This window comes from Caloenas nicobarica, chromosome 5, assembly GCF_036013445.1.
Source record: "Caloenas nicobarica isolate bCalNic1 chromosome 5, bCalNic1.hap1, whole genome shotgun sequence".
In the NCBI taxonomy this organism is placed as follows: domain Eukaryota; kingdom Metazoa; phylum Chordata; class Aves; order Columbiformes; family Columbidae; genus Caloenas; species Caloenas nicobarica.
The window spans coordinates 42,317,840-42,344,186 of NC_088249.1; the positions used below are offsets into that span (position 1 = coordinate 42,317,840).

Here is a 26,347-nt window from a genome sequence, read left to right on the forward strand (position 1 = left end):
AACAGGCTGCCCAGGGAGGTTGTGGAGTCTCCTTCTCTGGAGACATTCAAAACCCACCTGGACGCCTTCCTGTGTAACCTCATCTGGGTGTTCCTGCTCCAGCAGGGGGATTGGACTAGATGATCTTTCGAGGTCCCTTCCAATCCCTAACATTCTGTGATTCTGAAAGATCATCATCATCAAGGCATTTCTGAAGTTCATCCAGTTCTCTGCATGTTTCCAAGACCCAAACGAGACTGTAGAAGGGAGTACACCAACTTTTTGAAGTGAGAGCTGAATAAGATGAGTGCTAGGACATGTCTTATGATAAAGCAGAAGAACGAGGTAAAGCATCACACCCATTGCTTCTTTTTCACATTGTGGTCAGCTCCTCCACTTTGATAGCAAGGCTCTTTGTTGACCTTTTGTCACTAGAGCTAGGTTTACTCAATTGCTTCCTTGCAGGAAAACCTAAACAGCATTAAGAACAACTGCAACTGTAAGGCAAACTTCAGCACCATATGAACTGGCAGGACTATAGACCAGCTTTTACACAAAGCCATTTTGCACAGTCTTTTATGGGACCAGGCATGTAGAAAGCAAGCATCATTTGCTAGTTGGACTGGAGAGAACACTCAGTAACTTGGATTCCCTTTGTAGCATCTCCTGGTTTAGTAAGAGTTTGGTGGATTCAATTGGTTTGTAGGTACTCCATTCCTAAAGATACTCACATGCCTTTCTGCCATATTTCCCAGAGATACACAGATAACAAAGTTGAACCAGGGCAGCCATTAAGAACTGGCCTGCGCAGTGGATATTCATACTTCATGCATCCTTCTTGAAGTTCATTATCCTGTATCTCATGCAGCAACTTCTATCTACTTTCATACTATCTGCAAAGAACCTGGTCTCGGTATCAGTAGTGCCTCTTCAAAAACACTTTTTGATCTCAAGCCGAAAAACAGGACTATTAATATAAATTACTTCATATCCCAGGTGTTACCCACAAGACTCCAGCAGAACACAAGCGAATGGGACAGTCAGCCCAAAGGGCACACATTACAGAATTGGCATCACTGGAATGTCATTTGCTTTCTCAGCCCATTGCCCGAAGCACCGATCTCAGTTTCTGATCCTCAGGACACAACCTGACACATGAGGAAAGAACACTGGGAGGCTTTTTAAAAACAGAAAGCACAAGCAGAGCAAACCAGTGGGCTTTATTTCCCCCCAATGGCTTCCTGAACCAGCTTCCATCCCACAGCTCAAACCCCTAGTTTTCTGCTTGCATTGGGGTAGAAGCCTGCTGGAGCCAACAGCGAGCTTTCACATAGGTTTCCACAGGCCAGCAGTCCTAGGACAAGGAGGAGCTGACTGAAAGCACCAAGAAGCAAGTATCTAGACTCATTCAAGAAGTAAAATATGCTGCATCTTCTCACAGATTCCATGAAAGCTTCTTGCCCTTGTCAGAGACAGGCAGCAAGCCTCCTTCAGAGCTCTACGCAGCAGTGCTGCAGTTGATACAGCTCAGCACACACAGGAGCAGAAGTCTGGCTCAGCAGCAGGGATACTGAGGGAGAGGAGGATGTTAGTGCCAACAGATAATCACCTATGGGTGACTGAAAAGACTGACCATGCCCCAAACATCAGCCTGCAAACAGAAGAGACGCAGCGTAGGCAAGCTCATAGCATGGCCAGGGAAGAGGAGGCTAAAGAGTTGCTACCACTATTAGCTGTGGGTTGCCTGCAGCAATTCTAACTCCTCTAGCCTGGAAAAACTGACAGGTCACAATAAACAGACTCTGACTATAGTCACCTAATAAAAGAGCATAAAATCCCCCACAAGCCTAATACTGCTGGATCCAGGCCCCCGGTACCATGGAGATCTCTCACATGCCTCTTCAACAAACTACAATGCTCAGTGACAACCACCAGATTTAACACACAAATTCTGAGTATCACAGGTCTGAAAGGCTCTTTCCCATCGTGCCATTCACAGCAAAGTGAAATCACTGAAAGCTGAAATGTGATTAGAATGCCGGTCACACATATTGCCTTATAGGAGTGCCCAGCGTCAGCCCACATTTTTGCTTGAAGGAACATGAAACTATTGTACCAGTTCCCAAAACAAAGCTGGATGATTACAGCAGAGGATGCAGCAGGCTCTTTGCACTGACATTACACTTTGTGCTGCTGGAAAAACTTATTCTCAGATAGTCAAAGTAAATTTGGATGTTAAATGACAGTGGTCACCGTGCAACAAGATAGCAGCGAAAAGCTACCTCTTGAACAGCTTCTTAACTGCTCCAAGGATACAAAGTTCTTTTGTTATTCTTCAAAGAGCAAAACCCCAAATTTTTTATTAAAACTTCCAGCTACAGTAGTCACCATTTTCTGTCCCACCCACCAAGCCCTTAGACTAAGACATTAAGCATTTATTTTTTTAATCTATCTGACGCAATTCCCTGTCATACAGTACCCTCTACACCCACCACGCTGAGCTACCAGTGATAAAATAGCTTGCCTGATCAGAAAGTCTGTTTTAAAAAGATAAGAGTCCCTTGAAGGACTTAAACAGCTCTCCTATTGTTTAGGCATTTCCCCATGAACTTTCAAGAACAGCCCAAATTCACACATCACTGATCAGCTGATGGCCAAAATAGAGACAGTTTATTAACATTCTCTGATCAAGAGCATAGCTTTTTCCACTCAGGCTACAGGCAGATACTTTTAGTGTTTGAGGTCCCCAGTTCAATCCCTGGATGCCAGCCATGACAGAGACCAAATAGTTCAAACGACTGAATAATCTCCAGATCTCAAGATGTCTAGAATAAAGAATATCCAGTACTTTCCACAGTCGGCGACATCCTATGAGTTCCTAACAGAAGCTGATGTTGCCACTGGCACAGTGACTAATGTGTTCTTACAGGTTTGCAATCATTTTCTAAGAAAAGCAGTGACATTACAAATATACCTGACTGTATTGTTGCATTATATATATATATATATATATATACACACACACACAAGATATATTTATTTCGAAATTCGCGTTCATCCAGGGGAAACCCAGAAGATTCAGGCTAGTTCTTGTATAATCCACAATAACCTAAAATGACTAAAAGCACCAGTCATTGTCCTGTAAAGAAATGAATTTGGGTCCACAAGATTTGCAGGCTTTCATGACTTGGTTACGCCCACAGTCTGCCAAGGACCTGCAGCATTTTGGCACAGTCCAGTCCCACACAATCCTTATTCACTCACTGATGTTTGATAATGATTGAGTTCCAGGTGGGCAGTTGTTCTCAGGCCTATACCTACCTGCCACAAGGAAGTTACTGCTTTTTACAGCCTGAGAAGATGACAGTCTTCACTTGAACAAGTACAGGCAAGCCAGAGAAGCTCAAACTCATAGGTCAAAAGAAAAACAAAAAAAGCGCCAATAAAGCAATACAATACAGCAGGCACAGAACAGGGAAGGCAGCAAGCAGCTGATCCAGCTCACACATTCATTCTGTTCCAAGCTGCAACTCAAAGGACAATCTAGTAAATATTTTAGGGAACTTCTAGTGAAATACCACTAATAACACAAAACACTGACAAGGCAGAATAGACTCTGTCTTACGCAGAGCACATTGTGCACTTCACAAAAAGGTGAATCCTTGCCTGAAAGAATGTGCCCAGTTATGCAATGCACAGGGAGAAGCTCCTCTTTGACTCCACCCAGAGACCAGCTCACACCTGGAGCGAGGAGGATCCAGACCCTGTCATTTTAGCCCACACGCTACAGTTGTGCATTCTGCTCCCATTACACACCAAGAATGACTTGAGTTGTCACAAGGCTCAGTGACTTCTTGGTGACATTTGAGTTCCAGGGTGGAGTGGGAGGCTCTGCTGGAGTTCTGTATTGCAATCAATTACCATTGTATCAGGAATTCCCTTATGCAAATTAGACCAGCAGTTGATTTGAAGGGGAGAGAGGCTCATCTCCCATTTCAGGAGGGAGGGAGCACCAGTTGGGTCTGGAGGGTTAAAGAGTGAACAAAAAGGCCAGATCCTTCCTAGGGCCAGGAGCAAGCGTTCGGAGGTGGTCAGCTAACCCCCTCCTTGCCACCAAGCTGAGCCCTCTGCAAGCCTGAAGAACTGAAGCAAGCAAAACACACACAGTTGGCAGAGAAAGTGGTGAAACTGGTTGACGCGTTTGGGCCACACTAGCTTCACTTATCGATAGCTTTGCAGAGATCATGGATCCCTCCTCCCATGCGCAGTGACAAATCATAGACTGTCTTCTCAAGCACTGGATGTTCAGGCCCACTAATACCGTCGACGTTTATCAGCTTTTTCCTGCCCTAGGCAGAGAGGACGCGGTAAGCCCAGCAGCATGCCAGGGGCCGGGCGACCCCTCAGCCTGCCCCACGCCCGGCTCTGCCACCCGTGACCCCGAGCCCGCTGTCAGCGGCCAGGGGAAAGAAGCGGACCAGCAAGGCCAGGACGGTCCCGTTTGCCGTACTCCTCACTCTGGCCGTCAGGAGCCCGGCTCACAGACTGACAGCATGGACCCTCCTGAAACAAGGGGTGCAGCCCCCCGAGCCCGGGCCCCAGCGAGGCCCTTTCCCCCAGGGGGTCCCGGGAAGCCGCTTCGCCCCCCTCCGCCACAGCGCTGCCAGCGCCCGCGGCTCCGGTTTCAGAGTGGGAAGCGGCTCAACACGGATCCGGCACAAAGGGGCCCCTGTCCCCGCCGCGGAGCAGAGCGGAGGCGCTGGCTCCGGAGGGAGGGGGAGCCGCCGAAGCCCCCTGCGACGGGGCGGCGGCAGCAGGCCGGCTCCGGGGAGGCCCGCGGCGGGACACCCGGTGAAGGTCAGGCTGTCAGCCGGACTGCAAGGGACGCGAAGGGTCCGAAGCTCTCCCAGGAGCTTCCCCAACCTCCTGCGAAAAACTTGCCGGGGACCGCAGACCCGCCGCCGCTCCCCCGCGCCTACCGGGGGTCTCCGCTGCGCGCCGAGCCGCACCGCGCCGAATTGCCTCCCGATCCCTTTCTGCCCACCCGCAGCGCCCGGCCGGGACCGCCTCCCCCACCCGCCCCTTTTCCGTGAGGAAACTTTTCCCTCGCAGCCGCCAGCGCTTCCCGAGCCGCGCTGCCCGCCGCGGGGACCGGGCCAGCCTCTGCCGCCGGGACCGCCGGCACCCCACGGGGAACAGGTCCCAAAGGCGCCCGGGGGAGCGGAGCCCGCAGTCCCGGCAGAGGTGACCCCGCCGCTTACCTCGCAGGCGGCGCAGCTCGGCACGGCGGGGAGCTCGGCGGGCAGCGGCCACCTGGGCTGGGAGCGGGCCGGGCCCTCCCCCTATTTCAGCCGCGGGACACGGGGGCTCCCGCCCCGCCTCCAGCAGCTCCCGGCGGGGCGGGCCGGGCCGGGCCCGAGCGCTCGGGCACTCCGGTGGCGGTGGGGCAGCTCCAGTGCGGCTCCCGCCTCCCCGCCCCCGCCGCTGGGCTGCTGATCCAATTAACGGGCGGCCGGCGCTGCGCGGGCTCTGCCCGGGCAGGTGGGGGCTGTGGGGGTGGCGCGGCTCCCGCCGCCGTTCCCCCTTCGCGGGGAGGACCTGGGGTCGGCCCTGAGGCGCGGGGCGCTGGTTCGAAGCCGCGGTGAGGGGCCTGGGGGCTGGCCGCTCCCCGGGAAGGGCTGCCCGGCCGGGTCGCCCCCCGTCATGGCGGGCGCCGGGCCGGGGGGGGACGTGGCCCCTGTGAGGAGCTGCTCGGCCCCGCCCTGAGGAACTGGGCTCTACTCTGTTGCCACTGGATTTGAGGCTTTAGTTAGTTTTTAGTTAGTTATTCTGAGTGGGGTACCAGCCAGCTGACCCGCAGGGCCTGCAGCCAGCCTGGTGCGCTGCAGCAGGAGGCCCAGCAGGTTCCCCATGCCCTGCTCCCACCCCAGTGGAGAGCTGTGCCCTCGCTTTTGGGCGTGGTGGAGCTCCCTTTCCCTGGGGCTGGAGAGCAGCTTCACCTTGGATCAGCTCGGCATCCTTCTTTCTCTTTCAGCCCGCTCTTGCTGACTCTCTTTGGTCGCTCTCCCTTTCCTCTGAAAACCTTTATCTGAATAATCTGGACCTCATCTTCAAGCCCCCAGAGTCTCTTGGTTGAAGCCAGCTTTTTCTGAATGCCAGGGAGTTTGCCTGCCAGAGTTTCCATTTCCACCGCCAGGCCCTGGGTGCAGTTCCCCATGACGCTGGGGCAGGGCTTGTACGAGGAGCGCTGGAAGGCCTTGCTGGCCCGTCTTCCCTTGCCTGCTTCCAAATGACTTAGGACAGAACTCCAAGGACTAGCTGTGGGTTTGCAGTGATGTTTATTTGGTTGGTGGAGAAAGGAAAGACCAAGAGCCTTGCAAGAGGAAGAGAGGAATGAATATACTGTAAATCTGTGCTCCTGCTTCTCTGGAGTAGTACTGGGATGTTTTTGCTTTAAAACTGCTCCAGGTTTCATAGGAGCTAAAAGAATAACTGTACTGAGGCCCTTCAGATACAATGAATTGCTGTGTTTGAAAGCAGACAATAGAAACCATCCCACTTAATCTGTTTTGAGGCAAATCCTGTGTTTGCTTTTACCTGCATGGAGTCCCTGGAAGGTGGGGACCCATGACAGGTCACTGGGTGTGGTATGACCATGAACATCCTTTCAAAAAGGGATGCAGGGTGCTTGTTTTATCCTCAAAGTTAATCATAGTTGAGAGTATAAGCATCAGCTTTGTATTTTACTAAAACAAAACCAAACCCAAGTCTTTGGCATAGATAGTCTCAAATTCAATTGAATTCTGAGATTTTTATTCCACTATCAAATTAATGTATGTTAATGAAGTACAGAAAAAGCAAACATCCATCATATATTAATATGCTATATCTGGCATTTACCCTGTGTTTTGTTTTCATGCTGATTTTGATACTGGTGTCCTATGCACTGAGCATCTAAGATGCTTTCCATTTGGGGCCTGGCTGCCCCCAATACTGATTGCGAGGTGGGGGTGCTATGTAGCGTGGCTGCTGCGATCCTGCCCTCTGGGGCTGGAATAGCTTAGGGAAAATAGGGCGCTCAGGTAAACAAGGTAATTACAATAGTGATATTTTTGTTCGTTTTCCTGGTGCAGGGCAGCTTAATAATGGTCATGGGATAGAAGGAGGTCAGATGGCATAATATTTACTCTTTCTCTTTTTTTAGGATTATATATTTTTTTCCTACTTTTTAGTGGAATATAGGCTTGCTTTCACACACATGCCAAACTCTAGTTGCTGTAATGGTCCTCTTTACATCAGTAGTCAGACTAAAGTAGTCAAAAATATTCATGCTTTGGAAAAAGATCCTGGCAACAAGGAGGCAGAATACTAATGGTATTACAAATAACCGTGAAGCTGATGGTCTTAGTCACAATATAGCTTTGCCAGAGCCGGTGACAAGACAGCTTTATTCTGGGGTAGAGAACCACATCCCATAACGAAGGCAGAGCCTCAACGTAATTGTATGTCAGATAAAAGGCATTGTAAAAATAAGCCTAATATTCTGCCCACACATAATTATATTCCTCTGACTTCAATGCATACTGTAGTTTGAAGACTGTGAGACTGCAAATATATATAAGAATTTTTTTTTCCAGATTACTCTTTCTCTGGCTTGCTCAGTGCCCCGGGCCAGTGCCATTTCTTCTGTGCATGATTTGTGTACTGTCTGCTATTCTTGTCCTTAGTGAATAATAATCACAAAAATATCTGGTGATTCTCTAGAGAGAAAGCAAACTTGGTGTTAGTAATTGATAAAATTACTGCATTTAGCACTTTATTTAGTGTTGGCGCAGCCACACCTCAAACACTGTGTGCAGTTCTGGCCCCCACAATTGAAGAAGGATGTGAAGGTCCTTGAATGTGTTCAGGGGAGGGCAACAAAGCTGGTGAAAGGGCTGGAAGGAATGTCCTGTGAAGAGTCGCTGAGGACTTTGGGTTTGTCTAGTTTGGAGAACAGGAGGCTGAAGGGAGACCTCATTGCTCTCTGCAGCTTCCTGAGGAGGTGATGTGGAGACGGAGGTGCTGAGCTCTTCTCCCTGGGATCCATGCAGTGATTGGATATGTGGGAATGGTTCAAAGCTGCACCAGGGGAGGTTTAGACTGGACATCAGGAAGCACTTATTTACCGAGAGGGTGGTCAAACACTGGAACAGGCTTCCTAGAGAGGTGGTTGATGCCTCAAACCTGTCAGTGTTTACAGGCATTTGGACAATGCCCTTAATAACATGCTTTAGCTTTTGGTCAGCTCTGAACTGGTCAGGCAGTTGGAGCAGATGATCATTGTAGGTCCCTTCCAACTGAAATATTCTCCTCTCCTCAGTGCTAACCATGATACCTCCAAGAGGGAACCACAGGGGTTACTGGGAGTGTGCTCTGCATGGGGACGCTACTGTTGTGAGACAAATGGAGCGGGGACAGGAATTGCGCATCTTTGCTGGAGATAACTTGGATAACAGTGTCAGAGTTTTCTTTGGGATTAATACATAGAACATTGAAATCAATACAAGTCTTTCAGTCTAATTTAAGAAGGTGGGCATCAGGGCCCCTTTTTACAGTTACCAATTTAGAAATGTACCCTTTCCCTTTTAAAGCATATGAAACCCAAAAGAGATTCAGATTTGTGTAACTTAATCAGTATTTCGTTTGTGATGCCTTATGAACTCCATAGATTCTGTCTCCAATGGTGATGGCTTCTGCAGACCTATAGGTGAAACTGGTGATCACTGTCAAGGTAAGAAGGAACTTTTTCTGTAGTAGTTTCCCTTCCTGGAAATCAGGCTTTCAAGGCTTCAGAGGGAAGAAGGGAAGTGCATGTTCAGTTATTCTTTTTGCTATTTTTTGCTAATGGGTACATTTCTAAGAATATTGTGTATTACAGAAGTCCTTGACAAGACTTTAAGATTTGCTAATTGGGTCGATGTACATGTTCAAAACCAGTTTGTGTTGTTTGTCCGTGGATTTTTTCGTGAATGTCATTTTGATACTCAGGATGGCAGCAACTAAATACAACGTTGTTACTATGCAGGAGAAAAGTGTAGAGCCTGGATCTTTGTTGTTTTTCTTAGCAGTTTTTCTATGCATTCCTTAATAGTGAGAAAATGCACATGTAACTATAGTGCAAGAAAAAACAACAACAACAAAACAACACAACACCCAAACCTAAAAGCCCCACAATTCGTGTAGTGGTTATGTATGTATTTTAGGATGTGTGTTCATAGCCAGCTGCGTGGATGACGGGACTTTAATTACTCAGCATAGTTACTGGTGGGACTGAAGCATGGGGCCCTGCTGCTCCGGAGATAAGGTTCCCCAGACAGCAGGGCGGGCAGACAGCAGCCTCCTCGGCAGGTGAGGGGGGATGTGCTGGTACCCCCAGCTGCGCTGTCGGGCTCTTCCTTCCCCATTCGTTTCTGCTTCATAAGTAAGATCCAGTAGTCTCTGAGCTGGTCATGCTGTGGCTTTTTAATCTGCCTTTAAAGTGTATTTTTTTCTGAGTTCCAACACCAGGTGCATCTCATGGAAATTGCGTTTTGAAATAGTACCTTTTTTTTTTTTTTTGGTTGCTGTTTGGTTGATGTATTTTGGGTCCTTACCATACAGCTTTAATATCCCAACTGGTGCTCTGGAAACTAATGAAGTATGTAAGATTTTAAGTCCTCTGCCAGAACAACAACAATAAGCTGCCGAAGGGCACCTCGGAGGCTGTGCCCGTTCCAGGCCGGGCCGTGGGCGCAGCGCAGCGGGAGCCCCGCGCCAGCGGAGCGGCGGGTGCTGCTCAGGCTGATGGCCGGCGGGGAGGCCGCACAGGGTAACGATGGCTGGGGCGGGCACCCCTGGCCCTCCCCGACCTCCTGCTGCCGAGGCCGCTGCTCCTTGCTGGCGAAGGGTCGGCGGGGCCGCCGGGCTTTGCGCCGCTCCCCAGGGGCGGCCGGCGGGGCCTTCCCGCGGGGCCGCGCCGGGCGCCGCTGCCCCCCCTTCCCGCCCCGGTTATGAAACGGCGGGGGAGGGGCCGGCTGCCGCCCGCCGTCCTCAGCCGCGGCGGGGGAGCGGTGGCCGCAGGAGCGCAGGTGAGAGCGGGCGGCTCTTTCCGCCCATGCCGCGGGGGAGCCGGGCCTGGGCCGGCGCTGGGGCCCGGGGGCCGCGGCGCGGAGGGGCGGCCCCGCGGGGCCGGGCGAGGCCCGGAGGCGCATGGTGGGCGCTATTCGGAGAAGCTTGCGCGGTGCCTGCCGAGCTATCTTTAACACGGGCAGATGCCCCTGACAGCGATTCACGAATTATAAATAAGTTCAGCGCCAGCGCGGCTCAGCGTGTGCGAGGCCGTTGGCGGAGGACGCCCTGGGGGAACGCGCCGCGCGCAGGGCGGGTGACGCCGCCGCCGGCGGGCGGGAAGGCCGGGCGCTGGGAGGCCCGCGCTTGGCCAGGGGGCTGGGGGGCATTTCGGGTGTCACAACGCGAGGCACGAGTCGCTGGCGCCCACCGCTGGTCAGGAGAGCCGTTCGGGTGTGGCTGCCAGCTAGGGCAGGAGCCCAGTCCGAATATCGAGTGGTGGTTGTGGGGAAAAGTGGCTGTTAAATAGGAAGTGTCTTCTGAGCATATTTGGTGCAAGACCGGTCGGCCCTGGCCATCGTCATAAAACCTCTGACCTTTTTCTTAGCTGAATCCGAAGAGCTCAGTGTGAGCTACTAGAGAAACAGTAGGGTATTATGTGGTTTCGCAGATGTACTTTATGCAGATCTGTGGGTTTTAAGCTTAAAAGTTCAGTAGAAGCCCATCTGTCAAAACATATTCTAATGCTTTAGGATACGTTCATTTTAATACATGAACAAAGAAGAATTTATTGAAGCAGTTCCTCTCTCCAGCAGAGCGCAACAAAAAGCTAGTGTCCTGCTGATGAACGAGGGTACAGGTATAATCACTACTTTCAGACCACTGGGATATGTTTTGTTCCAGTTTTCCTCTCCGTCTTCTAGTTGAAAGTGTATGACAGTCTTACCTTCCATGCTTTGTTTGCTTTTAGTGGTTAGACAGAATGGCTCCAGTGAACCAGCCAAAGGACAAGAAGCATGAGAGGGCACATGAGCATTGTCCGGAAGAGGCAAAATCAGCTGGGAAGAGGAAACTGGAATGCGAGCAACTAGGGAATGAGCCACAAGCAAAGAGGTTGTTTGTGAGGAAAACATCCAAACTCCCAGAGAAAATCGGTAATGTTTCCTCAGGTCCTTACTGTTTCTCCCAACCGGATTTACCGTAAATGACAGGCATCAACTAGTTGAAGAGGGAGAATGCCGAGAAGCATGTTCAGACATGAGTGTTTAGGTGGGGTTATATATTGAAGTGATACACAGACATGTACTGGGGTAGCGCATCCTCTGGTTATCTGTCTAGTGAGTGTGTGTGTGTGAATGCATGCACGTGTGTTTCATTTTTGAGATTCCGTACACCTTGGTAGAAGCCCCTTCACTGAAGATGCTGTCACAGCTCGTTTGAGGCTGGTTAATTTTCATGAAATTCCTGAATTACCAGGCATCTGCTTTATTGTAGGACAGACCAGTCTTGGTAATGCATTGTTTCCTCTCCCATGCAATTCTTAATGCAGTTTCATAATCATAAGGTTGGTATCCTACAGCATGTAGTCTGAACTGGCGTTTTTACCCAATGCCTTGTATATTCTAACTTTTGCTACAGTAAGTAGGAATACTTTCTACCTCAATGTTCAGATTAGACTGAAGAGAATTTTCAATTATCACTTCTCATGTGCATTTTTTTCCTTTAATATGTTACTTAAAAAAAATCTCTTAAAGGTTTTCGATATAATGAGAGGTGGTTAAGTTTTGAGATACTGGAAAGGGTAATGCTGTGCGTTATCAAGGAGGTTGTGTAGGCTTCAGCTACAGTAAGGACTATTTACATAGAATCACAGAATCATTTAGATTGAAAAAGACCCTTAAGATCATCGAGTCAAACCGTTAACCTGCCACGGCCAAGCCCACCTCTAAACCATGTCCCTAAGCACCATGTCTACAAGTCTTTTAAGCACCTCCAGGGATGGTGACTGATCCACTTCCCTGGGCAGCCTGTTCCAATGCTTGACAACCCTTGCAATATCCAATCTAAACCTCTCCTGGCACAACTTGATGCTGTTGCCCCTCATCCTGTCACTTGTTGCTTGGGAGAAGAGACCAACACCCTCCACGCTACAACCTCCTTTCAGGTAGTTGTAGACAGCGATAAGGTCTCCCCTCAGTCTACGTTTCTCAGATAAAACCTATAATTCCTTTATTTGTTTGGAGATCACTGCAGTTACTTCCTTGTGTGGAAGTACTGCACGCTTCCTGTACAATTTTGGCTTTAAGGATCCAGAAATTATTAAAGTGTTTTTCAACAGAGGTAGAGGAGTTCTGCAGTTTCCGTTGTCTGGTATGTAACTCCAAACTTGGAGCAGTTGGCAGTGTGAACAGCAGACGTGGAGGCAAAATACTCTGTTTGAAAGGAGTTCTGTGTATAACTGTGGATAGTTAAAGCATCTTCTGTAGTTCATTTGGCTACATGATTTTCATTGTAACTTCATGGCCTGATTTTCAGATTTGGTGAGCATCTGCAGTTCCTGTAAGATTCAGAGGGAATTGGGTGTAGCTAGTACTTCGGAAAAATGAGGCAAATAATATTTTTCCCTTAAGCCCTTTTTCAAAAGATGAAGACTTTTCTATTTGAGCTTTTCCATTCTGTGTTCCAGTTTTGATTTATATATGGAATAGCGTGGCCAGTGGGACTAGAGAAGTGATCATTCCGCTGTACTCAGCACTGGTGAGGCCCCACCTTGAATCCTGTTTTCAGTTTTGGGCCCCTCATCACAAGAAGGACAGTGAAATACTAGAGAGAGTGCAGAGGAGGGCGATGAAGCTGGTGAGGGGCCTGGAGCACAGGTCTTATGAGGAGCAGCTGAGGGAACTGGGGCTGTTTAGCCTGGAGAAAAGGAGGCTGAGGGGAGACCTTATCACTGTCTACAACTACCTGAAAGGAGGTTGTAGCATGGAGGGTGTTGGTCTCTTCTCCCAGGTAGCAAGTGATAGGACAAGAAGAAATGGCCTCAAGTTGCACCAGGGGAGCTTTAGATTGGATATTAGGAAAAAATTCTTCACAGAAAGGGTTGTCAGGCATTGGAACAGGCTGCCCAGGGAAGTGGTGGAGTCACCATCCCTGGAGGTGCTTAAAAGGTGTTTAGATGAGGTTCTTAGGGACATGGTTTAGTGCTAGAGTTGGGTTATGGTTGGACTCTATTATCCTGAGGGTCTCTTCCAACTGGAATGATTCTATGATTCTGTGTTTTGGAAAAAGTATTTTTTTCTCCTGAGCCGTATAGAACGGTTTCAGTTTCTTGCAACTGAAACACTTCTTTAAAGGGTTTCTTCCAGCAGATTCTAAAAAGGCCTGAAGTTTGTTTCTTATTTAATTATCCTTTATAATAAAAGAGAATTTGGAAAAAATACCTCTATTTCCATCACACCTGAAGAAGGAACTGTGGGTGCTAATTCTTCTGGGGGAAAAAAAAAAGGAATTAGAATATTAATACCTTTATACCTATTTCAACAGGTGTGACAAGTGTTTGCACTATGTTGGCGTGTGAACAAAGAAATTTAGTTTCTCACCCATGCATTTCGAGGCTCCAGCGTTGCATTAAAGAAAGATTTCATTTAGGTTCTAATCATATATAATGATCCCTATGTTTTTGGTCTTTTTTTTTTTTTCCTTGATAAATACCCTTAAATTAAAATGTCATTTTTGTTTCTTAAGAAATGCTACTTTCCCATTTGACGTCTGGATCCCCTGGGCTGTTACAAACCATTGCCGTGGGGATGATTAGATTACAGACACAGGACTGAATAGATCTGTTCTTTATGCAAAAGTCCCTGAAGATAAAAACTTAGAACATGAACAAAATATAGAACCATGCTGTACTCTCAGCAAAAATCACTCCAAACAGAGAGGTTTTCAGGCGATGAGGCGTCAGCAAGTCTATTATCAAAAACAAAACTCTGAGTGCTCTAGGCAGACTGTACAGGCTACAGCACAAACAGATCGAAAATTCTGATTCATGACAAGGCATTTCAGGAACTGTATGGGAACCCACGTTGCTACGCTTGGGGAATTTTCAGATGTTGATGTTTGTGCTGGTCACACGTCTGACCTTTCCTTTGCTGTTCTCGGGCTTACCACCTTCCATGGACTATTTCCAAGTTGTTGGGGCTCTGGATGCCTTCATTGTATTTTGGGTATGAACCATTCAAATTATTTACTGTCCAAGAGATGCACCACCTATGGCTTTGCTTTAGTCCTCTCCTGTTCTCTTTTTGATAAATCTTCAGCAAGGAGAGGGAAGGTTTATCAAGAAGCATATGCAAAGCTCTGGCAGCCTATGGGAAGCACTTGGCTTCATAATTGCAGAGGCTGCTGCACCTTAGAGATGCAAGAATCATTTAGAGACTTACCTTGTGGCTCAAGCTTTTCATGGATTTAGCAGCAAATGCAGATATATTCCTGTGTTTTTTATTGAGTGTGACAGGTGCGTGCCCTCAGTATGTTTTACTCTTTTTCTCTGTCAGGTTGGAGTGGAGGTGGGTCTGTGGTGAGAAACAACAAAGTCCTTTTCCATCAGCTGGAGCGGCAGCGCAGCATTGTTCATTATGTCTACCAGAACATGCTGGGAGGCTCCATTCGAGCACAGCTCAGGCAGGTGAGAAGTTTCCCCTTCATGACTTGCTGGGCATCTCAGCTCCCTACATAAAAACATCTTGAACACACACACAGGGAAACTTTAAAGGGGCTTAAAGTTCCTCACACACAGAGTTTGTGGCTCCAAGTCTGTTGAACATTTATGTTTCTTAATCCTGTAAAATGCAAGAGCTGAGGTGGCTTTCCCTTTTGGTTGACCTGGCCCTGTCACTCTACATTTTATCCCTCTTAATTCTGTTCTTCCTTGAATCATATTTAAATTTACCTGCTCTACCATTTGAGTTATTGCACAGTGCTACTTTTGCACACTAATCTGTCTGTTTTGTCATACTATTTTGTATACACTCTGCTTTGCTAATCATGTCAGGTTTTGTTTTGATTTTTCCTCTTCGCAGACATATTCCGTCAAGTCCGTAATGTTTTACTGTTTTCAGAGCCATACTCCTTTCATTTGAAAATCAACTTTTTCTGTAACACCCAGAGATGAGAAGCACCTGGGGTAGCTTTATCTTCCATATGATTTATCTCTTTTAAGTATCCAAATGATAAAGAAATCACCAAGCTCATCCAAGCAGTGCCTATTCCTCAACTGAATAATAATACAATCGTGTCATGGTGTCTAATGCACTGTTTCAAGTGTTCTGTTCACTCTTAAGCTGTATAGTTGAGTTGCAGGTCGTTTGGATGGAGGATCATAATATTTTATCTCTGGATGATGTGTAATATTTTGGGATGCTCAGTAAAGACGTAGATAGTTGTAAGTGCCTTTTACTGATGTGGAGACACATTCTCCTTCCTTGTTAATGTTAATTGTCTTGCCTTCTTAGCTCAGCCCACGAGGATTAACTCCCTGTACATCATTTAAAGTATGGTGTCTCTCAGTTCTCTGCTTTCTGAGTGCTGTGGCTGATGTGGATTTGTGTGGTCACAGGCTATTTCCCCTGGGGAGAGCATGTTCTTCATTCTACAGAGAGGCTTAGAATTTTGTGTGAATGTACTAACACTGATGGTAGTTAGAAATTGGTAGCACTACTCATTCAGAGAATCTCAGTGATCCCTGCAAAAGTCATAAATCTCTTTATCTTCTTAACAGTGTCTGCAGCTGCCCTTCCTGCGTTCTCTTGCCTCATACCGCCTCTTTCGAACAGCAAGTCCCTTTGACAGAAGGGTGACATGCCTGGAATGGCATCCAACACACCCCAGTACTGTAGCTGTTGGTTCCAAAGGTGGAGACATTATCCTTTGGGACTATGAAGTACTTACTAAAACCTGCTTCATCAAAGGGGTAAGCCTCTGGGTGCATGGAATGGGTGGGAGGGAAGACTGGAGCACCATCAAATACTGCAGATCAAAACTGGGCTCTGTTGTGAGAAGCATGTCAGGGTCTTGGGTTGCAGAGTAGCCAGCTGTGAGGCAGGACTGAGGTGCAACAGCAAGTCTGTTCCCAGGTCCCAGGCTGTTCTAGCACTGAGGAGAACTGAGGCGTGTTGATTAAGTTCATAATGAAGCAGCACTTGCTGTGTGCTCAGTGGAAAAATAATACAGCAACTAGCAAAACAGTTATCTTAAAGGGATGCCAGAAGAAAAGTAGGCAGAAAGGGTCTGTCTGTTTTAGGTCTTTATCTTTCTCTGCTCACCTTTTATTCTGTGTCAAATGAGGAAACATCTTTGAGTACGGGGAAACGAAGTCCCTTTATTTAAAGTGAGAAACTAAGGTAGAATCAATGGTTTCTATAGCTGACATGCCCCTTGTTGCTGTATTCAGCCATTCCCATTCTGACAGGGGCCCAAAGACTGACTTCTGTTCGCTTTCTAAATTCACATAGGCATGCACTGGGAGGAGGTCTATCCTCCAGAAGTTCCAGAGCTATCTTTCTTTTTGTAAATAGTGTAGTGCCAGCCAACTAAGGAGTACATTGCGTGGGGACTGAAGGAGCTGCAGTTTTGCCCTCCAGGAGGGTAGCTGTATAGACAGCCATCCTGTGGGAAGACACAGTTGTGTCTGCCCCCTCGAACGGCTGTGGTGTGTTTCACTGTTGCTGTTAAGGACATAGCAGTGAATGCAGATTTACAGAACACACTTTTCTCCTTCCCCGTCACTCAGTGGATTTTTCTTTTGTTCATCCCCTTCCTTGTAGATGGGAGCTGGAGGGGCCATCACAGGAATGAAGTTTAACCCTTTTAACCCTAGTCAGCTGTACACTTCGTCAGTTGCCGGCACTACCACCCTGCAGGATTTTAATGGCAATACTGTCCGGGTCTTCACCAGCACCGAGGACTGGGAGTAAGAAATACAGCAATGCTTTGGGCCTCTGTGTCCTGCTGGCAGGAGCGCTACAGAGAGAGAGAGAGAAAGAGAGAGAGATATGTTTGCCTCTAATATGTGAGAGCTGGGCTTCCTCTTCTCCACATACATGTTGTTTATTCTCTGAATTTCAGGAGTGCTCTCTCTTCCAGAGAGGTTCACTCTCCCTTTTTATTTTTCCCTGAAAGGGGGTGGTGGGTAAGAGAGAGCTTTTCTTCCTGAAGGGGAGGGAGTCTTTGATGCTGCTTACTTCTTGTTATACATGTGAGATCGTGGGGGTGCCAGTGGATTTCCTCAGCTGTCTGTTCTTAAACCTTCCATAGCTCTGTGTCCTGGGGACCTTTTAGTCTTTTCACATGTTAGCAGTGCTCCTTGTCAGATGATTTTTACAGGACAGTTTATAGTCCCATTAGTGCTTCTGCATAAACGCCACTGACTTCAAGTGATTCGTGTCATAAGGATTACCCCAGTTCATTCTACCTAACTTTTGATGCTTATGTAAAATACCAAAATTAAGTGTCTGGGCTACTTCAGTAATGAGTGGAAAGAGGATATTAATCACTAGAAGCAACTCTGTCTGCCTGTGCTTACAATCACCCTCTCAGACAGTTGCGTTTTCTGTGGATTCATGAGGAGGCCTGAGCACTTCAATTAGTTACTTCAGTTCACTTGAACTTTACTTAAAGGTAAGTGAGGGAATTTGGGTTAGTCTCCTCTTTACTTTTCCCCACCTGATTCTTTCTGAGTGGCAGCTTTCATGGTTGGTTTCCAAATTGGCTATTCCAGCTGCAACCTTGTAATAGGGCACAGGTGATCCCAAGAAGTGCTGGGTTGCCTGACCAGGTGAGCAAGGAGAGATAGGCTGGGTCCTGGGACATGAGATCTCGTATCCCAGTGGGATGCCTGTCACAGCAATGATGCCTGGACTGGACAGGGCATGCCATCCTCCCGCTGCTGTGAGGACAGGCAGGCTCTGTGGGAGGGCCTTTTAAAATCTTCATTGTCTTCTTGAAATCTAGTATTTACAGTGAGACTTCATTAGCTGCTCTGTGAGCAGCAGATGGAGTGCGCTTGAGTATCAAAAGAGTTTGGGGACTCCCAGCTAGCATCCTTCTTTTTCTGTCTTTGTGTAGGGTTTCCACATTTTCTCAGTAGGCAGATTAGGTGAAAAAAACATAACAAAAAACCATAACAGTATAACACAACACAGAACATAAGATTCCTGTGCCATGAGGTTAGCAGTAGCATTTCTCCTTGCACTGCTCTTTTCCTGCCTGCTGGTACCTTGAGAAAGACCAGATACAGCATTGGAAGCAGCCTGTGGAGAACCGGTGAATGAAGTCTCTTTAAGAAAAGCTTAGTGCAGGGCTGTCATGAGGTTTTATGTTGTTTCTGCGTGGAATGGTGCTGATTTTGCTTGTGATCTCCTAAGCCTGGTCTGAGCCAGGTGATTCACTGCAGATTAGTCCTACCCCCATAGCAGAAGCAGCAATGCTGCTAATTATGTGTGCAGCCCAAAGTGATGGGGTTGAACTTACAGGCTCAGAATGTTTGTGCTCAGATGGGAAAGAGATTGGAAAAAAAGAGCTCTTATGTACGTGCCCTGTCAGCAAGCACTGCACTGTACCTAGGGAAACCAGCAGTGTGTTCCAGGAGATGAATGTTGTATTAAGATTTTTGTCTTCCACTCTAACCTTGATGCCTCTCGGCTTTGTGTGTATTCCAGAAAGGGCCAGGAGATTCTTTTGGAGACATGAAGTTCAGTCCTTATGAGGCAGTGAAGCTTTATGTGGCATCAGGGGATGGTACCCTAAGTCTGCAGGACCTTGAGGGCAGAGCGGTGCAGGTGATCTCCCGTGCCCCGGACTGTGGCCATGAGCACCATAATGTTTGGTGAGAAGGGAGCACCGCAAGGTTGATTCTCTGTTCCTCGGGGTTAATGCTGCGCTGCTGCTTGTGCTCTCTAACATCTTCATTTTTACCAGTGTTAGGAGATTCTTCGTATGAATTGGTCTGTGAGGGAGCTTGGAGACAGGCTCCCGTGCCCGACCCTAGCCCTGCAGAGTGGGTGACAAGCTGGGCAGCCACAGGGCATTTAGGCTTTTACAGCAGCTAAGCGTGCTGTCTGCATCCTCTGGTGTTGCTTTCTGGTGACACCATCTCCTCTCTTACAGATGCAGACAGCTTTTCACTTCATAAAGTATGAGGTGAGAAGAGCAGGATAACTTCCTCTTCGTGATTGCCATCAGTGTTCTGCTTTGGCTGTAGCAGCTCAGGTAGCATAGGAAAGCCACAAAACATTCCTGCACAATCTGAATTTCAGGTTATAATTTCAGGTTCAGTTTACCCTGTTGCCCCTCTGGAAGCTTCAGGCTCACTGTGATAAATTCCATGACCTTGAATTCTCGAATAATTTATCTTTGCAAGTGAAGCTTTTCCAACAAGTTCCCAAAGGACCCCGGCTTTATTCTTGCTGCCCTTAACCCTCCCAGCAGAGCTGGGTTTAAGGCCTATGTCTTTATCAGATAAGTCTCTATCCAGTTTTGTTTCCTGGAGCATGAAGTTGCATGTGCAAGTTTCCAGTCCAAAGCTTTTGTCTTTACTCCTGCTTCAGTGTTTTGTGGAAAACATCATATTAAAGCCATTTCTTTACATTTGTCAGCGTCACAAGGGTGTTCTGATGTTTCCCAAGGTATGTCCATGTGCAGGCACCAAGTGGCTTTTCAGCCTCTTGTTATGTTCCACTGTCCCAATGTATCACACTTCATCTAATGGGCACTTCACAAATGACTAGGGAGCTATTGTTCCAGTATTTAAAGGGTGACTACAAAGAAGACTCCATTTTTACAAGGAGTCACATGGAAAAGATGAGGGCTAATGGGTACAAGTTACTCCTGGGGAGATTCCAATTGGACACAAGAGGGAATTTTTTCACAATGAGAACAATCAGCCATTGGAATGATCTCCCCAGGGAAGTAGTGGGTTCCCCAACAATGGACGCTTCTAAAGATTCGGCTGGACAGCGTGCTGGGCCATCTTGTCTAGACTGTGCTTTTGCCAAGAAAGGTTGGACCAGATGATCCTTGTAGTCCCTTCCAACCTGGTATTCTATGATTCTGCTTCATACTCAGTCACCAACAGAAAGCTTTGCTGGTAAACTGTCCTGCTTCCTGATACTCAGGCCCACACCATCAGGCAGGAGGTTGCAGTTGCAATCTATTGCAGTCTCCCTTGTTGGACCAGAGCTCCACTGCCTTCACTTCCCTGTGGGAGGCAGCACTGATTTTATGTCTTTCCCTCCAGTTGCTGGTACTGCAGCGTTGATGTTTCTGCAAGCTGCCGTGCAGTGGTGACAGGTGATAATTTGGGCAACGTGGTCCTGCTCAGCACTTCCGGTGAAGAGGTTTGTATGGCTGCATGCAGCGACTCCTCAACGGGAATCTTCATGGCTTGTGTGCTTTCCTACCCTACAGGGACCCTGAAAAGAGGAGCAAGTATCTTGCAGCTCAGGAGATGAGTCCACCCATTGTCTAGGTGGTGAGAAGTCCTCCACTTCTGGCATTCATTAGACATTTTCATGTTGTTGGATGTCACGGTAACAATTCCCAAACAGAGGGACTGTGTCGCATGCTACCACTTAGAGTATTTGGTACTGGCCAGAGTAATTACAGGGTAACCTGAAGGTGTGAGCACCCTCTGCCAACAACTTTCAAAATTTCCGAAACTTATTGCACTGATGGGAGTCATTTAGGAGATGCTGCTTTGATGTGTACGCTTCCATGGCCTTGGAGCAGCGACACAGCAGGAATTCAGCAACTGTGGGGATAGAAGTTGCACTGCTGCCATTAGACACGAGAGGGCAGGCAGAGGCAGCCTGTGCCTTCCAGTCTGAACTAGTACAGACACTTAAGTTAGAGTGGGCCCTACTTTCAAGAGCCTGCTGTACTGTCACACTGGAATTACCATTTCTCTTGCCTGTGAGGGTAACATCTGTAAGGGTTTGCCACCCAGTGAGCTGTAGCCAGAGGCAGCTGGGTACAGTATTGGGCAGAGTCAGGAATGCTCCAAACGACTTGTGCTTATTCAATGTTAGTTGCTTCCTTTCTTTTTTTTCTTCTCCTGAAAGAATGTGACAGCCTTTTCTGCACTTGGGAGATGCCCGTTATTGTAGGGAGGATGGGCCATTTTTGCCCTTTGGATTGGAAATAATCTTTCAGCTTCAGATATAAATTTATTCATGGCCAGTTTATATCCATTTGTTCCTGTTAATTGAAATATTTCTCCTACCCTCATGTTTCTTTGCTGATACATTTCTAGAAGCCAGTTATATCTCCTATCACCTTTTTTACTAAGATAAGCAAAGCAAAGATAAGGTCTTCTACAAAGCAGGCCCTTCCTTATTATTTTCTTGGCAGCGCATTTTCTGTACCTGTTGCAGTTTGTTTTAATCTTTCTGCAGGTGGAAGACTGACACTGCGTAAAATATTTCAGATGTGATCTTGCTTTATACAGTGGCACTAAATACTTCCCTCCATGAATCAGGGATTGTGTTTTCCTTTCTCATAGCTTTAATAAATTAGGGTAAATTCGGTGGATCAGAGTTCTCCTAGAATTAAACAGTTAGTTCCCAAGATCATTCTTCTCCTTTCTTGTTTCCAGTGGATAAACTCTTGGTGTATTTTAGAAGTTACTCTGTAAATGTGTGACCTCTTTACTCTGCATCAGTAGATTATTTTTCCATTTCTTTACTCCAGACTGTGATTATTTTTTTCTGTGTTATTTTCTGTTTCCGCTGCTGCAGATTTGGAAGCTGAAATTGCACAGGAAGAAGGTGACTCATGTGGAGTTTAACTCCCGATGTGAGTGGTTGTTGGCCACAGCGTCTGTAGATCAGACAGTCAAAATCTGGGACCTTAGAAACATCAAAAACAAAATGAATTTTCTTCACGTACTTCCTCATGACAAACCTGTTAATGCAGGTGAGTTAAGGATTTCGTTGCATGGATGTCTGCAGAGTCCACTCAGCTCAGCTTTTATTGTTGTGGCAATGTTAGCTTTCGCTCAGATTTGAAGTTGCGCAGTAGCTAATGTTAAAGCAAGGAAGGCAGTAGGAACGAGTGGGCACAGGCGGGGAGGTGGACAGGGTGGCCTGACCCCAGGCCCCCAGAAGGGAGGTAAGCAGGCTGAGATGCAGAATGGTGCAACTTTGAAATCCTAGCCAAGTGACATAAAGAATCGGGTGTGCACATATAATCGTTTGGCCATAAAGACATGTAATCCCTTACCTGTTTTGCCTTACCCTTTATGTCCCTTCAACATAAACCATTGACCAAGTGTGAGACTAAGTTTGGATCCAGCCACACCTGGGCTTTTCTCTGAGAAGGAGTGTGGAAAGCCGGGGGCTCTATTCTGAACATCATGACTCAATGGGAGAGCCTCTCTCTACCTTTTCACATCTCCTGTCCCCATAGAAATCACTTTAAAACAGCTCTCATCCAATTCCACTTGGCATATTTCCTCCATGCAGTAATGGAGTGAACCTTGCCATCGAACTCTGTTAAGTCACACTTTAAGTGACCTAAACACTGCTTTGTGGCAAGCAGGACCCTAAATCACTCATTCATGACAAACTGGCATAGTCTTAGACTTGCCATACAAACTGGCACTGTGCCTTGAGAGGTGAGTGTGGAGGCATCAGCAGTGGCTGAGATCAGAAAACTGAATTTATTGGGGCAGTTCCTTTGACAAAAACAGAGCATGAGACTCAAATCTCTGTTTCTTGGGTGCAGTTTTACCAGTTCATGGAGGCCCAAACTGCAGGTGTTTGTCTTCAGCTTTTCTGCTAACTTTTTATTTGAATGAGCAAGTTCCGTTCTTTGCAATGTCTCTTTCTATGATTCTAAAATGAGAATGATTCTTCTATGTGGGTTTCAGCTTACTGTTGTAAAAGTTTTAAGTTTGTTAGAGACAGGTAGTCTTGTCTTTTGGGACAGATGGCAATATCACACCCCCATTAAAGAAATAGCAGTGGGTTTCCAATCAGAGAAATGTGACTTTTATGTTTGTTGTCAGCCACAGCATTGTGACCTTTTGTTTGCCTGATTGTCGCCTTTTCCCAGCTTACTTCAGCCCAACAGATGGTGCCAAGCTCCTGAGCACAGATCAGCGCAGTGAAATCAGGGTTTATTCATCTTCAGACTGGACCAAGCCACAGCATCTGATCCCACACCCACATCGGCAGTTTCAGCACCTCACGCCTATTAAGGTGAGTTAGGCCAGTGCAGTTTGAGAGGAGTATCATGCCTGGTGCGATCAGCCAGCTGTAAAACAGAAAGGGTCTGATTCTGGTCAGGGTACTACATTGGTGGGTGGATGTTCATACTGCTGCAGCTCCCAGCAGAGCAGTGCTCTGAGGATACCCATGTTCCTCAGGCTGTGGGTGGGATGCACAAGCTGTTTCTCACAGTACTGGTTGCTGTGTGTCTGTGTGAACTCTGTCCCTTTCTCTGAACTCGCCATCACTCTGCTCTATGACCAGGCAACATGGCATCCTCGCTATGACCTCATTGTAGCAGGTCGCTACCCAGACCCTAAGTTCCCAGGGTACACGGTGAATGAGCTACGAACTGTTGATGTATTTGATGGAAACACCGGGGAGATGGTTTGTCAGCTCCATGATCCAAATGCTTCTGGTATCATCTCGGTGAGTTGAAGCTAGAAGGACCAGCAGCTCTGTACTGAACCGCAGCCAAGGGATGGGGGTGAGAGACTGGAACAGCAGGATTATCCTCTTTACCTGTGACAGACCCGTGCTCTCGTGGGGGTATGACTGCCAGTTAAAGCTGCTGACTCGAGCAGGGCTGGCCCATGCTCATACGTGGGTTTTCTGTGATACTCTTTAGGGAATGTTGGGTTTTCCAGATGGTTTGTTACTGTTATATAAGCCCCAGTGCTCTTATGACTCTGTTACATAAACAGACTCTGACCGTGTTTCCATTTTCAGCTCAATAAATTTAACCCTATGGGAGACACTCTGGCTTCTGGCATGGGTAAGTAAAGAGAACCTGGGGTGCTAAGCATGGGTGGGTTCCAGGCCCAGAAAAGGGCAGGCTTGTTTCTCCAGGCTGAAGCAAATTGTGAGTGAGGGTTTCCCAAATCCTACTTGCTATAGCAGTCCCCTGTAATTTCCTACATCTGTAAAAGAGATTGATTGAGACCTTTCCAGTCTTCCACCTTTGCAGTCAGAAAACAGGTTGCTGGTCACCTCCTGTGAAACGTTTCCTGAGAGCGCTAATCCGGAGGAGCGAGCAGCCTCCCTGCAGCAGGGAGCTGCTGCCTTCTGCCAGCCATCTAACAGCAGCAGAAAACCATGTTGGGGGAAGCCTTTTCCTGCCAGGCTGTGCCCTCTCCCATTTCCTAGGCTGCAGAGCTGAGATTACTGAGTTTTTTGCAGGCTGTTTGGGATTAAGGGAGCTGGTCATAGATTTAGGTCTTAGACCTGTGACAGGTAAGATTAGGAATTGATGTTTCTTAATTAGATCAAATTTCCATGGCTGTGTGGAGATAGCGTCTGCAATAAATACCTTTGTGTCCTCTGTACCTTGGAAATATCTTAGAACAGACAAAGCATTTTGAATTTCTGGCATTTAAGTGACATAGCCTAAGGTATTATATTTGATGTAGAGTTTCTGATGCACAATGTTCAATTTTTCCTCTCAGGCTTTAATATTCTGATCTGGAGCCGGGAGGAGATGGTGGCCAAGAAGCAAGAACATCTTTTGAAAACCATGACAGAACAGGGGATTGGAAGCTGGAGTTTGTCCAGACGTGGAGGGCAGAGGCAGGCAAATCCTGGGACAAGCAAACTCAAAGCTAACTTACTGCCTTGGGAGCTGGAGGAGATGAGAACAAAAAGCAACGATTCCAAATCACAGGGAAGGAAGCGAAAAGGGAAGGATCTAGAGAAGTGATTTAGTATTTTGATCCTTTCCGGATCACAGGGTACAAATTCAGTGTTGGCAATGGGCAGTATAAGCCGTGCAGGGCATTAGACTTCTACTTTGTCCTTCCTCCCTGGATCTGATTTTGCTTCCCTGATTCCCTTTGCTTCCCCTTCTAGCAAGTTCTGTCAGTACTCAGTTCCTCTTCCAAGTGGAGTTACCACACATTTTCCGAGGCACTAGGAAAACTTCTGAGATGTTTTCAGATCCTGCTGAAGTTACTGCTTCCAGCCTGCCGCATCTGCTTGTCATCACTTGTCAGAGGTTCCCATCTCCCGTAGTCTGCTGTGGAGCAGCTCATGACAGGGTCCCCAGCCTCTTCAAGTCAAACTGAGCTAAGAAACCCTTTGCTAACAAGGTTGATGTCCTGAAAAGGTAGAATGTTCTCAGGGTTGAGGTGAGGGGTAGCTTGGGTAGCTTAAGAAACACCAGCCTCTCCCATATGCAAGATTCTTTGGAAAATGCACATCTGTCAAGACCTCAGGCTTAGAGAATCTGTGCTTGCAGCTGTTTAACTAGACCACAAAGAACATGATGATGCCAGAACTCTTTACCTGCCTCATGGGATGGAAGGGCAGCATGGAGCTGGCAATCCGGTGATTCTGTAGTTTCCATTTTCAGAGCTCTAGGCTTTTTCTTGCCACTGATTGGGTAATTTTTTTCACTTGTGCCTATGTGCTTCAGAAGGTTGGATAAAAACGTTGTAAAACAGAAATGAGGAATTTCTTCCAAACACCCCTGCTCAGAGCCAAATCTCAAGACTGCTGTTAAACTGAAAAGTTTTGCTTTTTCTAGTTTGTTTACAAGTCTGCCTGGGACCTTGCTGGTGTCCCAGAGGTTGATGGATGGGACGGGCTCCAGGCCTGCTCAGATTCTCTGTGTTCACTTTTATAGTTTCTCAGTATTGATATTAATAAAGTTTTATACTGAAGTGAAATTCTTCTTTGATACAGAGCGTGGCTGCTTTGAGCATTCTGCTCAACTGCTTTTGTTTGAGGGAAGAAGTTACTGACCTTTCTGTGGGAGGGCTAAGAGATCTAGAACAGTGGTGCAAGTACCAGTCCCAGTACTGTGTCTACAATGGACCCTTCCAAGTTGGGCAGGTTGCATTTTAAGCTGTATGTGTGCGTGGTTGGTGCAGTCAAAAATAGTTTCTCTCAATTCTTACTCTGTTTTAAGTGGGATTGTAAATCAGGGATTTACTTTGGGAGGGGGTATATGGCAGTAAGTTCTGCCTGCTTTCCAACACTGAGCACACTGGTGCTAGCCCTGTGAACTCTTAGAGAATAAG

At 47.2% G+C, this 26,347-nt stretch overlaps 3 protein-coding genes across 13 annotated transcripts in view; 2 read left to right on the forward strand and 1 right to left on the reverse strand.

Moving 5' to 3' along the window:
* Window positions 1-5,417, reverse strand: part of PACSIN3 (protein kinase C and casein kinase substrate in neurons 3) — a 21,585-nt gene extending 16,168 nt beyond the window's left edge. The window contains exons 1-2 of one of the 4 annotated variants that reach the window (XM_065637095.1): window positions 5,241-5,417; window positions 4,145-4,328 (exon numbers count right to left, since the gene is read on the reverse strand). The gene's annotated coding sequence lies outside the window, so the exon portion shown is untranslated. Of the gene's footprint in view, window positions 1-4,144; window positions 4,329-4,958; window positions 4,999-5,240 lie in introns of those variants that run through there. The other 3 variants (XM_065637097.1, XM_065637094.1, XM_065637096.1) reach the window with 3 other exon arrangements.
* Window positions 4,281-5,072, forward strand: LOC135989813 (proline-rich proteoglycan 2-like). The gene has a single exon (XM_065636876.1). The coding sequence runs from the start codon at window positions 4,281-4,283 to the stop codon at window positions 5,070-5,072; it is 792 nt and encodes a 263-aa protein (XP_065492948.1).
* On the forward strand, window positions 4,714-26,242 carry DDB2 (damage specific DNA binding protein 2). Of its 8 annotated transcripts, XM_065637089.1 has the most exons (13): window positions 5,136-5,223; window positions 8,690-8,752; window positions 10,884-10,927; window positions 11,039-11,222; window positions 14,622-14,752; window positions 15,845-16,036; window positions 16,890-17,035; window positions 20,360-20,459; window positions 21,858-22,035; window positions 23,176-23,321; window positions 23,595-23,759; window positions 24,060-24,105; window positions 24,776-26,239. In XM_065637089.1, exons 4-13 carry the CDS (start codon window positions 11,051-11,053, stop codon window positions 25,024-25,026), a joined length of 1,527 nt encoding a protein of 508 aa, XP_065493161.1. In that variant the 5' UTR covers window positions 5,136-5,223; window positions 8,690-8,752; window positions 10,884-10,927; window positions 11,039-11,050; the 3' UTR covers window positions 25,027-26,239. The 8 variants fall into 8 exon arrangements, with proteins under 8 accessions (XP_065493162.1, XP_065493164.1, XP_065493161.1 ...); XM_065637090.1 differs by lacking the exons at window positions 5,136-5,223; window positions 8,690-8,752 and adding an exon at window positions 4,714-4,836 and having other exon boundaries at window positions 10,881-10,927; XM_065637088.1 differs by lacking the exon at window positions 5,136-5,223 and having other exon boundaries at window positions 5,409-8,752; window positions 10,881-10,927.
* Window positions 26,243-26,347: the final 105 nt, after the last annotated feature.